We start from the raw sequence: 13673 nt of genomic DNA on the forward strand, positions 1-13673 counted from the left end.
TCTAAATTCCTTTGTATACATGCCTAGTTTTGAACATCCTAATTTCCCAGACTCTCATGCCAATCTCTTTTCTGGTCTTAGATGTTCTATTGTGTACCTCCACCCATAATCTCTTGCCTTAGGTGCTTATGGGTTTGTTGTCCCCTTGTAGCTTTTATGAGCACTGCTTGCTGATTTTCCCATCTGCATTCTGAGGTATATGAAATAGAGATGAACACCTTTCATCACGCATTAATCCTTCAAGTATCCCCAAGACAACTTAGAATAGACATACACAACAATTTTCAAATAAGGTCATTTCTGCTCCCTCTAGTTTGAAGGATTGGGGGGAACTGGGAACCAGACTGCCACCTGCTCAAGACCAAGACCACCTCCACACCAGGGACGGAGTGGGGCAAAGGCAAATAAAATGCCCCCAAACTTTCCTATCATTTTGAAGATGGTCTTTTCTCTCTTGATTGCTGTAAACCTTTGTTTTCCAGAGCTCCTACAAAGTTGGTTCAAACAGCTTCTGGTTTATGTGAGGTTTCTATGGACGAATGAGAGCTTGGAGCTTCCTAGTTTGCCATTTTGCTCTCTCCTTCTTTTGGAGTATTGTTTTGCTGTCTGTAGAATTCTTGGTCGACAGATGTTCTTTCTGCACATGCTGTTGAGCTGCTCTAGTGAAATTTTCATTTCATTTATTGTACTTTACAATTATAGCATTTCTGTTTGTTCTTTCTTTATACTTTTTCTTTGTCAATATTCTTTATTTTGTGAGACGTCATCCCTATACTTTCATATAGTTCTTTAGATATGGTTTCCTTTGGTTCTTTGCACATATTTGTTTTTTAATTTAGAAAAAAATTTTCCTTAATGATATTTATTTTTTATTGAAGTATAGTTGATTTAAAATGTGTTAGTTTCAGGTGTACAGCAAAGTGATTCAGTTATACATATATACATATATATCTATTCTTTCTCAGATTCTTTTCCATTTTAGGTTATTACATTTAAAAAATAATTAATTAATTAATTTTTGGCTGCGTTGGGTCTTCGTTGCTGCATGCGGGCTTTCTCTAGTTGCGGCGAGTGAGGGCTACTACTCTTCATTGCGGTGTGCGGGCTTTTACTGTGGTGGCTTCTCTTGTTGTGGAGCACGGCCTCTAGGTATATGGGCTTCAGTAGTTGTGGCACATGGGCTCAGTAGTTGTTGCTCACGGGCTTGGTTGCTCCGCGGCATGTGGGATCTTCCCAGACCAGGGATTGAACCTGTGTCCCCTGAATTGGCAGACGGATTCTTAACAACTGTGCCACCAGGGAAGTCCCTATTACAACATTTTGAATATAGCTCCCTGTGCTATAGAGTAGGTCCTTTTTGTTTATCTATTATATATATATATATTGATAGTTTTTTTTGTTAATCCCAAACTCCTAATTTATCCCTCCCACTCCCTTTATCCCTTTGGTAATCATAAGTTTGTTTTCTATGTCTGTGAGTCTATTTCTGTTTTGTAAATAAGTTCATTTATATCATTTTTAAAAAAGATTCCACATATAAGTGATATCATATGATATTTGTCTTTCTCTGTCTGACTTACTTCACTTAGTATGGCAATCTCTAGGTCCATCCATCTTGCTGCTAATGGCATTATTTCATTCTTTTTACGGCTGAGTAATATTCCACTGTGGTATATGTGTATACCACATCTTCTTTATCCATTCATCTGTTGTTGGACATTTAGGTTGCCTCCATGACTTGGCTATTGTAAATAGTGCTGCTATGAACGTTGGGGTGCATGTATCTTTTTTGAATTAGAGTTTTCTCTAAACATATTTAAAATAGCTGATTTAAAGTCTAGGAAGTCCAATGTCTGGCTTTCTTAAGGGAGTGTTCCTATTAACCATTTTTCCCTCCCAGTATATGGGCCATACATACATTTGCATGTCTCATAAGTTTCTGTTGAGATTGGACATTTCAAATAATGTGGACTGGGACAAAGTGAGAGAGTAGCATGGACTTATATATACTACCAAATGTAAAATAGATAGCTAGTGGGAAGCAGCCGCATAGCACAGGGAGATCAGCTTGGTGCTTTGTGACCACCTAGAGGGTAGGAGGGAGATGCAAGAGGGAGGAGATATGGGGATATATGTACATGTGTAGCTGATTCACTTTGTTATAAAGCAGAAACTAACACACCATTGTCAAGCAATTATACTCCAATAAAGATGTTGAAAAAATAAAATAAAATAATGTGGAAACTCTGGAAATCAAATTCTTTCACCTTCCTAGGGATTATGGTTGTTGCTGTTCTTTAGTGACTTTCCTGAACTAATTTTGTTAAGTCTGTATTCTCTATTGTATGTGGCCATGGATTTCTCTGTTCAGTTAGCTTAGTGGCTAGGCAGAAATATTCTTAAATGGCTGGAACATGTACGTCTCCCTGCTTTTGCCAAGGGGCTGTGTGTGCATGCTGGGATAAGCCTTCAACATTCAGCCAGGCACTCTGCCTTATTCTTCATTTCTTGCTTGTGCAGAACCTCAAGGTCAGCCAGAGATGAGAGCTTAGTGCCTTCTCAGGTCTCTCCTCTGCACAGCCCTGGAAATGCACACAGCCTTGTACATGTATGTGGGTTCTAGATTCCCAGTAATGTGTTGGAGCTTTCCAAAAGCCCCAACCAACACCTCATTCCCCAGCTTTTCCTTTTAAGTGTTTTGGTCAGCTTCTTGTTAGCCCCAACTATATTGCTGCCTCAGGTAGCTGTGATGTTAGTTGCTGCTGACTGTGACAAATGCCCCTGAGGTAAAGGCTGTCCACTATGGGAATGCTGAATTAGGTCACATACAGACAATACCTGTTGAGTGGGGGTTTCAGGATACTGCCAGACATCTCAGTGACAGTTCTCTGGTAATGGAAATTTAGAGGTGCTCCAACCCTAATCCTTCTTCCTCAAGGGGCTACCAAGCTGCTGGTTTTCACTGTCATTGCAGGGCTGTTGGTTTTCAAGTTTACCATGGAATGGGATAAGGGATGTGGGAATAGGGCAAGTTAAAATGCCACTGTTCTTGTCAGTATTCAGCCATTATTCTTGAATAAATGCTCCTTGGATTGTTGCAGAGTTTGGTTTATTTCCAAAGTTCTGATAATATTGTCTTGACAGTTTTTGTCAGTGTCTGTTCCTTTTATGGAGAGAATTTTCTCAAGTCCTTACTCTGCCATTCCTGCTGTTACTTCCTGCTGCTTTCATGTGAAAGAATGTCTCATCACATAATGATAATATTTTTGAGATACTAAGTGGACGTACTTTTCTATCCCTACAAAGGTACAGGAAGTTTGGATTTGGCTTAGAACAAACAAGTTGTTGCTCAGTTTTGTATATCAAACTAGGAATAAAAAAGAAAAATGCATAGCATCAGGATGATAGCTTTGTAAGGCTAACAGGGAAGTGCTGGCCTGGCTGGGCACTCACTACTTGCTGTGCTCCACCTAGAGGGTATGTTAGCATTGCCAGAGAAGTATCGGTGTGGGTGGTCTGAGACAGATCCTTGGTCTACAATCCTGAGCAGGTTTGCTGGGGACCTATACCTCCCATCTGCCAACATACTTGAGGAGCCTGACAAGGATCAGAAAGGTAAAATGTGAAGACTCTGCAACAGACATAACAGAGAATGCTGGAAGCTTGCACATTGTCCCCAGGGCTTGGTGGAAGCAGCACTGTTGTGATGAGGGGCATATGGTTCCTACAGTCTTCCACCGATGGGGTGCAATTGTGTGCATGTGGCATTCCTTGGAAAGGGAGCAATTGTCCTGATCAAGAATTTGAACCTTGAATGGAATGAATGCATACATAAAAAGAGACTTTTAAATAGGAGACTGACCAACTACTAAGTGGCATCCTATTCTCCAGTTCATCAAGGGCACTGGGACCCATTTATAGAAACTAGAGTTAATTACTTACACATGAAAGTGATACAGTGAGTGTTCCAACTCTGCTTAAATGGTCTTCCTTCCAAGATGTTTTTTGGCCATCCCTTCCCTGAGTCAACATGGTGGAAAATCTGGAAAAGACTTTATTACTGAGAAGGAAAAGACATTGGGAAGTCTTTAAAAATTAGTCTCCTTTTTACATAGTTTTTATGTAGAATATTATTTAATCTCATGAGTTATTTAGATTAATCTGTAGTTTTAACTTATTCTTTTGCTAATTTTAGGCTTACTTCTGGACTTTTACAAATTATTATTTTATTTTCAAATAATTTTAATCTTAGAGACAAGTTACAGAATAATACGAAAAACTTTCATAAACTGTTCATCCAGAAACACCAGTCAAGTTTTGCCAACTCTCCCAATAGTGCCCTTCCTTTATAGCAAAGGACCCAATTCAGAAGCACATATTGCATTTTGTTGTGATGTTTCTTCAGTCTCCTTTAGCCTAGGATTTTTCAATCTTTTCTTAATTTCATAATGCTGAACCTTTCGAAGATTAGGGTCCTGTTATTTTATAGAAGATTCCCTCACTTTTGTTTGCCTGATGTGTCCTCCTGACTGGATTCAGGTTATACATTTTGGGCAGCAACAGCAGAGAAGTGAGGCTGTGCACTTCTCGTTCCATCATATTAGGTGGTGCTTGATTTCACTTAGACCCATTACAGATGATGTGCACTTTGATCACTTAGACCCATTACAGATGATGTGCACTTTGATCACTTAGACCCATTACAGATGATGTGCACTTTGATCACTTAGACCCATTACAGATGATGGGCACTTTGATCACTTAGACCCATTACAGATGATGTGCACTTTGATCACGTAGACCCATTACAGATGATGTGCACTTTGATCACTTAGACCCATTACAGATGATGGGCACTTTGATCACTTAGACCCATTACAGGTGATGGGCACTTTGATCACTTAGACCCATTACAGATGATGTGCACTTTGATCACTTAGACCCATTACAGATGATGTGCACTTTGATCACTTAGACCCATTACAGATGATGGGCACTTTGATCACTTAGACCCATTACAGATGATGTGCACTTTGATCACTTAGACCCATTACAGGTGATGGGCACTTTGATCACTTAGACCCATTACAGATGATGTGCACTTTGATCACTTAGACCCATTACAGGTGATGGGCACTTTGATCACTTAGACCCATTACAGATGATGTGCACTTTGATCACTTAGACCCATTACAGGTGATGGGCACTTTGATCACTTAGACCCATTACAGATGATGTGCACTTTGATCACTTAGACCCATTACAGATGATGTGCACTTTGATCACTTAAACCCATTACAGGTGATGGGCACTTTGATCACTTAGACCCATTACAGATGATGGGCACTTTGATCACTTAGACCCATTACAGATGATGGGCACTTTGATCACTTAGACCCATTACAGATGATGTGCACTTTGATCACTTAGACCCATTACAGATGATGTGCACTTTGATCACTTAGACCCATTACAGGTGATGGGCACTTTGATCACTTAGACCCATTACAGATGATGTGCACTTTGATCACTTAGACCCATTACAGATGATGTGCACTTTGATCACTTAGACCCATTACAGATGATGGGCACTTTGATCACTTAGACCCATTACAGATGATGTGCACTTTGATCACTTAGACCCATTACAGGTGATGTGCACTTTGATCACTTAGACCCATTACAGATGATGTGCACTTTGATCACTTAGACCCATTACAGGTGATGGGCACTTTGATCACTTAGACCCATTACAGGTGATGTGCACTTTGATCACTTAGACCCATTACAGATGATGGGCACTTTGATCACTTAGACCCATTACAGATGATGTGCACTTTGATCACTTAGACCCATTACAGATGATGGGCACTTTGATCACTTAGACCCATTACATATGATGGGCACTTTGATCACTTAGACCCATTACAGGTGATGGGCACTTTGATCACTTAGACCCATTACATATGATGGGCACTTTGATCACTTAGACCCATTACAGATGATGTGCACTTTGATCACTTAGACCCATTACAGATGATGTGCACTTTGATCACTTAGACCCATTACAGATGATGGGCACTTTGATCACTTAGACCCATTACAGATGATGGGCACTTTGATCACTTAGACCCATTACAGATGATGGGCACTTTGATCACTTAGACCCATTACAGGTGATGGGCACTTTGATCACTTAGACCCATTACAGATGATGGGCACTTTGATCACTTAGACCCATTACAGATGATGGGCACTTTGATCACTTAGACCCATTACAGATGATGGGCACTTTGATCACTTAGACCCATTACAGATGATGTGCACTTTGATCACTTAGACCCATTACAGATGATGGGCACTTTGATCACTTAGACCCATTACAGATGATGTGCACTTTGATCACTTGATTAAGGTGATGTCCACCAGGCTTTTCCACTGTGAAGTTGCTATTTTCCCCTCTGTAATTAATGCTTTGTGGAAATGTCAGTATCTCATTCCTCATCTGACTTTTTTACCCATTAGCTTTAGCATCTGTTGATGTTTCTTGTCTGAATTAATTTTTACTATGGTGGTACTAGATTATCTAAGGGCTCATTAGCACCCTCTTTTGTGCTGGCATACTGGTGTTCTGGGGACTCTCTGCAACGCTGTCGGGATTTTGACACTCGAGTCTTTGTTTTCCTTTTTCCTTCAGTCACGGTCATTCTCATGAGTCATTCTCTCATGAGCTCCACCCCAAACTCTCAGCTCCAAAGTCCCCTCTACCTCCTTGCTTCTAACAGCTTTTCTCCATGTGCAGTGTCCATGCTCACACCTATGACTGTCTTTGCCTATGTCTGCCCCAGAGCTGTTTGGCCTGTGAAAGCTTCAGGTCCTCCACTTCTGGCCTTCCTATCCTCTTATGCCCAGCACTTCCTTGAGCTCATCAAGCTTCTCAGCCTCTTCCCATGCACCCGCCTCTTCCTGCTGGTGCTGTGGAGAGCTTCCCTCCTCTTCCATCCTGTGCCCAGGACTGCGTCCCTTTGCCTCTCTCCCACCCTGTGTTCACTGCTCCTCCAGCACCACCTCAGCACTGGCTCTCCCACTCCGACCCTCAGGGGGGCAGGTGCCCTGGCAGAGACCCTCGCAAACTTCCAACCCCAAGGTTCCCAGCAGCAGTCCTTTCAGGAGTTGATTCTCTCCCCTCTCAATTTTATGACCCATGGAAGCTATCCCAAACTTTTCCCACTCTCCTCGGTGTTTCTCTCCTCCAGCACACAGCCAGACTCCTACTTCAGAGGGAGAATTTGGGTCACCAATCTTGAACAGCCTCAAGTCTGTGTCTCAGTGTGCAAAACTGACCAATGATGCCGGGTGAAGCTGGTGGGTCTCCTCATCCCTCTGTCTTCCGTGAGGGGTTGGACTCTGAAGAGTTCAGGTTCTGCCTCTAACTCTGAGCTTATCACCCATGGCACCCACCCTCCGCTCTGTGGCGGGGCTGTCCGCATTCCCTCTTTCCTGCACTTTCCATTCCACATGCCAGGGGCATAGTGAGAATTGCACAGGGACATCTGTGGTGGCAACAAGCACAAAACGCTGCTGCTCCCTGGCTGTGGTGGCTGACTCTCTGGGCACCAACCTGAGGTGGTGCCCAGAGGACACTCGCTGGCTCCAGACAGACTCCTTTCCTGACTTCAGTGTGACATGATGGGTGTTGTTAGATACAGGTCAGGGGTTCACTAATCCATAAGACCAGTCTTCTTGTCTGTGTCACAGGTGCATGCTTGAATGAGAAAGAGAAAGTGGATGGAAATATTTTTCTTTGCTTTGCTCTGCATTTGTAATCTGAAGTGCTGTTATTTTGCCAGATGAGTGTATCACAGCATCCACAGAGGTTCCACATGGCCTGGACCATGGAAGGGCAATGTACAAAATGACGTATTCCCAACAATTAGGAATGAAAATGATTTCCACAGCTTTTCATGAAAAGCTGGCTGCTTTTTAACATCTTATGTCTTTTGATGAAGGTGACCATGTATGCGGGGTGGGGGGCTCTGTTGTGCCTTTGCCTTTATTTCCCTCTCACAAAGCTCCTCATTTGGATGATAAGTTTATGGACAGGCCAAAGCACAGCAGAAGGGGGTCTTGTGCAGTGTGAACCTTTGCTTTGCTTCAGTTGTGGCTTCTGTTCCCCTGTGAGCCCCCTCCCTGCTATCCTGGTTATCATTTCATTATGACTCCATCAGCCTGACTTCTGCTGCTTAATCTCTCAAGGGAAGCTATTAGGATATTTTAAATGTGTGATATTTAAATATTGTGATCTTAGGAAACAGAATTTTCTGACTATAAACAGGCCCATCAGATTCTGAATGGTTTTCTTGAGGAAAAACTCTGCATGGAATGGCAAAGATGGCTGGAACATATTTTAATGCTAAAGTGAGCCTAAAAGTATTGATCCCACAGCATCTAGTCTATGTGAGCTTCTGCTTTGCACTTCCAATCTGGTTTAGGCTGGGGAGGAGAGTTGTTTCTAATTTTCTTTCCTAAAACTCCAGCTTTTTACAATTCAGATATAACATGTGAAATTTACCACTGACTCTTTTTTTTTTTTTAACATCTTTATTGGAGTATATGGCTTTACAATTGTGTGTTAGTTTCTGCTTTATAACAAAGTGAATCAGTTATACATAAACACACGTCCCCATATCTCTTCCCTCTTGCATCTCTCTCCCTCCCACCCTCCCTATCCCACCTCTCTAGGTGGTCACAAACCACCGAGCTGATCTCCCTGTGCTATGTGGCTGCTTCCCACTAGCTATCTATTTTACGTTTGGTAGTGTATATATGTCCATGCCACTCTCTCACTTTGTCCCAGCTTACCCTTCCCCCTCCCCGTATCCTCAAGTCCATTCTCTAGTAGGTCTGCATCTTTATTCTCGTCTTGCCCCTAGGTTCTTCTGACCATTTTTTTTTCTTTTTTCTTTTTTTTAGATTCCATATATATGTGTTAGCATACGGTATTTGTTTTTCTCTTTCTGACTTACTTCACTCTGTATGACAGTCTCTAGGTCCATCCACCTCACTACAAATAACTCAGTTTCATTCCTTTTTATGGCTGAGTAATATTCCATTGTATATATGTGCCACATCACCTAAGTGTCCATCAACAGATGAATGGATAAAGAAGATGTACCACTGACTCTTGGGGCACGTTCTTGAATCTAGCCGCAACCACCAGTGAGCACAGCCATCATTTTGTGTTGGTGATCCCTTTCCTTCACTGTGTTTTTCAGGTCTCACCCTCCTTTCCCCCAGTTCTTCAGCTCCAGGTCTAAAGACCCCTGCTTTACAGAAAACACACCTTTGCTGAGGAATTTCTCACCAGAGAAAGGGTGAGGTGTTTTTATCTTTCTTTCTTTCTTATAAAATTAAGAAATCTCCGAGCATTATCCTTTGCACTTATGCTGGAGAATTTCTTCCTGAGATATGAATTTTTACCTGACATGTATGGTCTCTGCTAGATCCTTGTCGATTCAATGTGTGTTCATGATTCTAGTGGTTGTATTCTGTGCCTTATGAATTGCCAAGTAACCTTGAGCATAACCCTGCAGTGATTGAATAGCACATGTACACACTCATGCATGCACACAGCTGGGAAAGGCCAGAATAGCACATGTACACACTCATGCATGCACACAGCTGGGAAAGGCCAGAATAGCACATGTACACACTCATGCATGCACACAGCTGGGAAAGGCCGGAATAGCACATGTACACACTCATGCATGCACACAGCTGGGAAAGGCCAGAATAGCACATGTACACACTCATGCATGCACACAGCTGGGAAAGGCCATCTTGCCAGGCCAGGGCTTCTCAACCAGGGTTGAGGTTGGCACTGTCAGGAGACATTTTTTGTTGTCACAAATGGGGGAGGGGTACTACTGGCATTTAGGGTAGAGGGCAGGGATGCTGCTAAACATCCTGCATTGCACAGGACACGTCCCCACAACAAAGAATTATCTGGCTCAAATGTCAATAGTTATGAAGCTGAAAAATGTATGATTTAAAAGAAAACTCTACTTCCTGTAAATTTGAAGTTCCTTTTGAGGATAAACGTGGGTGGTTCTGGAACCGATGAGCAGAGTTGATCTGTAGGATGAGTTACAGTCTCTCTCCCTCAGGGTGAAGGGCCCTGGCTCAGGCCTCCATCCTCTGTTCTCCAAACAAACTTCCAGAAGCTTGAGCCATCTGTTTGGTGTCCCCCGACTGCCCACACATTCCAAACTTGGTGACATTGTCATGGGCCTTCCTTTCCTGACCACTGACCCTTGCACTCGGCCTCTCTCCCACAGCCTCTGAGGAACTACCCACCCTCTCTCCAGCCCTGTCTGTAAATGTTCGGGGGGGGGGTCTTCCCACTTTAGGGTGCATCAGAATTTTCGGGTGCTCATATGCCATGTGGGTTCCTGGTCTCACCATCCTAAGACTCAAGTTCACAGGATTTGGACAGGGTGTAGGGGTCTTGATTTGTCACTTCCCAATGCAGAGCCAGTGTGGCTTCCTTCAGGAGACCCCTGATGACAAGTTGTGTTTCCCTGAAAAAGTTCCCACTTAGCCCATTTTACTAGAGGGACCTCCTCTCCTCTCTGGCTCTCCAGGTCAGTCCCACTCAAGTGTAAGGGGGCTCAAATGTCACCTCCTTTGTGAAACCTTGGTTCCTCCACAACTCCTTCAAGAGTCAATGCTTCTTCTCCTTTGCTCTTAAACACCAAATTCATGTCCTGACTTTGGAACTTGCTCTTGTGTCATCCATGGTTATGCCTGCCAGCCCAGTGCCCAGCAAGGCCTGTACCACCGGGGGACAGCAACTCTCTTCCATCTCTTCTAATCAGTAACTTTGAAAACCAACACTTTACAATCTATTCCTTTTAATGCTTTCCTTTGAGTTACTTGGTAAACTGTTAAGGCCTGAGACATTTTACAACTCATGATGCTCTGGAAAACCAATAATGTGAAAGCATTTATCCTGGGCTTGTGGAACACAGAGACTGGCCCTGGGATGCTGAGCTGTGCCTCATATCACAAAAATCACTTCAGAGGAGCAGAACATGAGTCAGGTTTGCTTACAAAATGTTTTCCTTTTTTCGTTCTGCATGAGGCTTACTGAGGTATTGGTGGTGGCAAGGTCTTTCTGATGCTTTAGTTTTTGCCAGCATTATTTTGTTGCAGTTTTAATTTGATCAAATGGCTTATTAGGATAACATCCATTAATTTACATATTTTCAGAAGAGAATGTGTCTTTTTCAAGATGTTGAGGGCAGGAGTGTGAAGCTAAGAGTCAAAGCATGCCCCACACCTATACTGACCAGCATGGTAGCCACATATCACACATGGTTATTCAAAGTCAAATTAGTTAAAATTCAATAAAATTAAAAATTCAGCTCTCCAGTTACACATTTCAAGTGGCCAATGAGCACTTGTAGCTACCATACTGGACATGCAGAGAACATTTCCACCACCATGGAAAGTTCTATTGCAACGCACTACTCCAGAAACAGTGACATAAGCTTTCCTCCTTCTACTTAAAAACAGTTTCCTTGGTCCCAATTTTAGTCACAGTTGTGTTTGTTCATCAGTTGAGAGGGTTTGTGATATTATTCCTCACACATCTGTGACATTTCCCAGTCACAAAATTCTTGGACAAGATACTGATTATTTTCAAAGTTTTCACACTGTCAACATCATCTGTTATCTTGTTACATATTGGTTTCACACAGCCTAATTTGCATCTTTGAACTTCTCCTTATGAATAAGACAATTTTTCTTGTTGTGAACCAGTCCTAAAGCAGTGATAAGAGTTCAGGAGAATCACAATGCCCTGTTGAGCTAACCGGGTTCGAAAGGCATAGCTTGAGCGGCATAACATAATAGATTGTGGCTCTTGTGTCAATATTGCCACCCCACAAGTATTCCATGTATTTCCACAGGAAAATTCTGGGCTTGGTGCAGCCTTACTAGAGTCAAGTGCTGACTGAGCATCTGTACTGAATGAGTTGTTCAGTTGTTCAGGGATTCAACCAAAATTAAATGGATATATCCACATGTAATTTTGATAAAAGTTTATGATACCCCTTGATTCATCCTTCTAGATATAGGTCCCATTCTTGGGCCCATCTAGTCCAGTACTGATGTTGCCCACTCCTGCTCGTGCCCATGTAGATGCTGGGTGGGAAAGCTAGGTGGACCATCTCCCCTACAGCTCCATTACAGATAGATACCTACAAAGAGGAGAAAAAGCTTACGCCACTCACTGTGCTTCAGGATGAGTATAACAGGGCCAGGTATTGAGAACTCCAGCACAATCAAAGAGAAAGCAAAAACCGAAATGAGCTGGAGCTGGTCTGAGCCAGAAAAAGCTTTACTGGAAAGTTCCAAACTCAGAACAAGCTGATGTTTCTTGAAGGTCCACAATTTATTTTGAAGACTGTGTGACCCCAGACGATTTCCCTCCAGTCCAGGGTCTGTGATGTCAAGAAAGACCCATTCCCACCAGTCTGACAGTACTACAATATCGATGGTCCTTTTAAAAACAAGTATTGATTGTACATTTCCTGCTCACCCCTGAGATGAAGTGTTGCTTTGGAGATGCTACTATTTCCGTGAAAATAACCACACAACCTTGATTTCCAGGTCACGGTGCTTGCCCATTTACCACCCAGAGTTCATCACTGCTGAAGAATCTTGGGAGAACAGCTCTGCTGAGTGGGAGGGCGGATCCCTGCTGAGCAGAGAGCTGGTAGGTTCCTCTGGATCCGCCTCCTCAGAGAAGGGGGAGCTTCTGGACAGCGCTCACATCAGGTTCCGTCTTTCCAAGTTGAGGTAGGAAGACTTGGAGCGCCAGCACTGGCACAGGGTGTTGGTCGCACAGCGCACGCCGCCCACCTGGGACTGGGCTGGGGAGTGGGGCGCGGTGCGGGTATTGCCCTCGCGACATCCTTCCCGAGGGCAGGGTGGAGGTGAGGAAGAAGGCTAGGCGGCACTTTCCTGGAAGGTAATCTTCCTTTCCTCCAGGCCCTGGAAGACAGATAAAGCGGCGTTCGAACCAGCATGGAGCCTTTAAGGCTACAAGAAAACCCAATTACAGACCTAAATGACTAACACCCTACACACCTGTCCTTTCTGTTGTGTGGCTGGGGTCTTCACGCCCGTGAGGCTTTGTGGATGAAGTAGTCCCCGTGGTGTTTTAGAAGCTGATATGATCATTTGTAGTCAGTGATGAAGCACGTTATTAGAAGGGTTCTGCACAGGAAGGAGAAAGGGTTTTTAGGGCTGATGCAGCTGCAGGTGGGGCAGAGAGAGGCCGAGTCCTCCGCGCATGCGTAGGAGGGCGGAGGGCGCACGTGCGCTGGGGATCTGAGGGAATTTTGCAGCACCCCCCCGCGCGGGTCGGGACAGGAGTGATCTCTCCCTTGTTTGTCTGTTGAGGCTTCTGCGTGAGCATTTACTTGAAGGAGGGGTTCTGCTGAGAGCCACACATTTGAAAGTGGCATTTCCAGAGACAGAATACCAGGACCACCAAGGTCCCCATTATGTATCTGCTCCGAGGTAGCTGAGCAACCAGCAGGGCCGGGCATGTCCGTGCAACTGTCTCCTTGTCGCCTGGCATTCCCCTCGCTCCACAGCCTTCT

At 43.6% G+C, this 13673-nt stretch overlaps 1 protein-coding gene across 5 annotated transcripts in view; it reads left to right on the top strand.

Annotated features, from left to right (window-relative positions):
• The window catches only part of OCA2 (OCA2 melanosomal transmembrane protein), a 299171-nt gene that overhangs the window by 55060 nt on the left and 230438 nt on the right, over positions 1 to 13673 (top strand). For 4 of the 5 annotated variants that reach the window (XM_061199031.1, XM_061199032.1, XM_061199033.1 and 1 more), the window contains exons 3-4: positions 9276 to 9374; positions 12676 to 12864. In XM_061199031.1, coding sequence (XP_061055014.1) covers positions 9276 to 9374; positions 12676 to 12864 — 288 coding nt within the window. The remainder of the gene's footprint in view (positions 1 to 9275; positions 9375 to 12675; positions 12865 to 13673) is intronic. The other variant, XM_061199036.1, reaches the window with a different exon arrangement.

This window comes from Eubalaena glacialis, chromosome 1, assembly GCF_028564815.1.
Source record: "Eubalaena glacialis isolate mEubGla1 chromosome 1, mEubGla1.1.hap2.+ XY, whole genome shotgun sequence".
Taxonomy (NCBI): Eukaryota; Metazoa; Chordata; class Mammalia; order Artiodactyla; family Balaenidae; genus Eubalaena; species Eubalaena glacialis.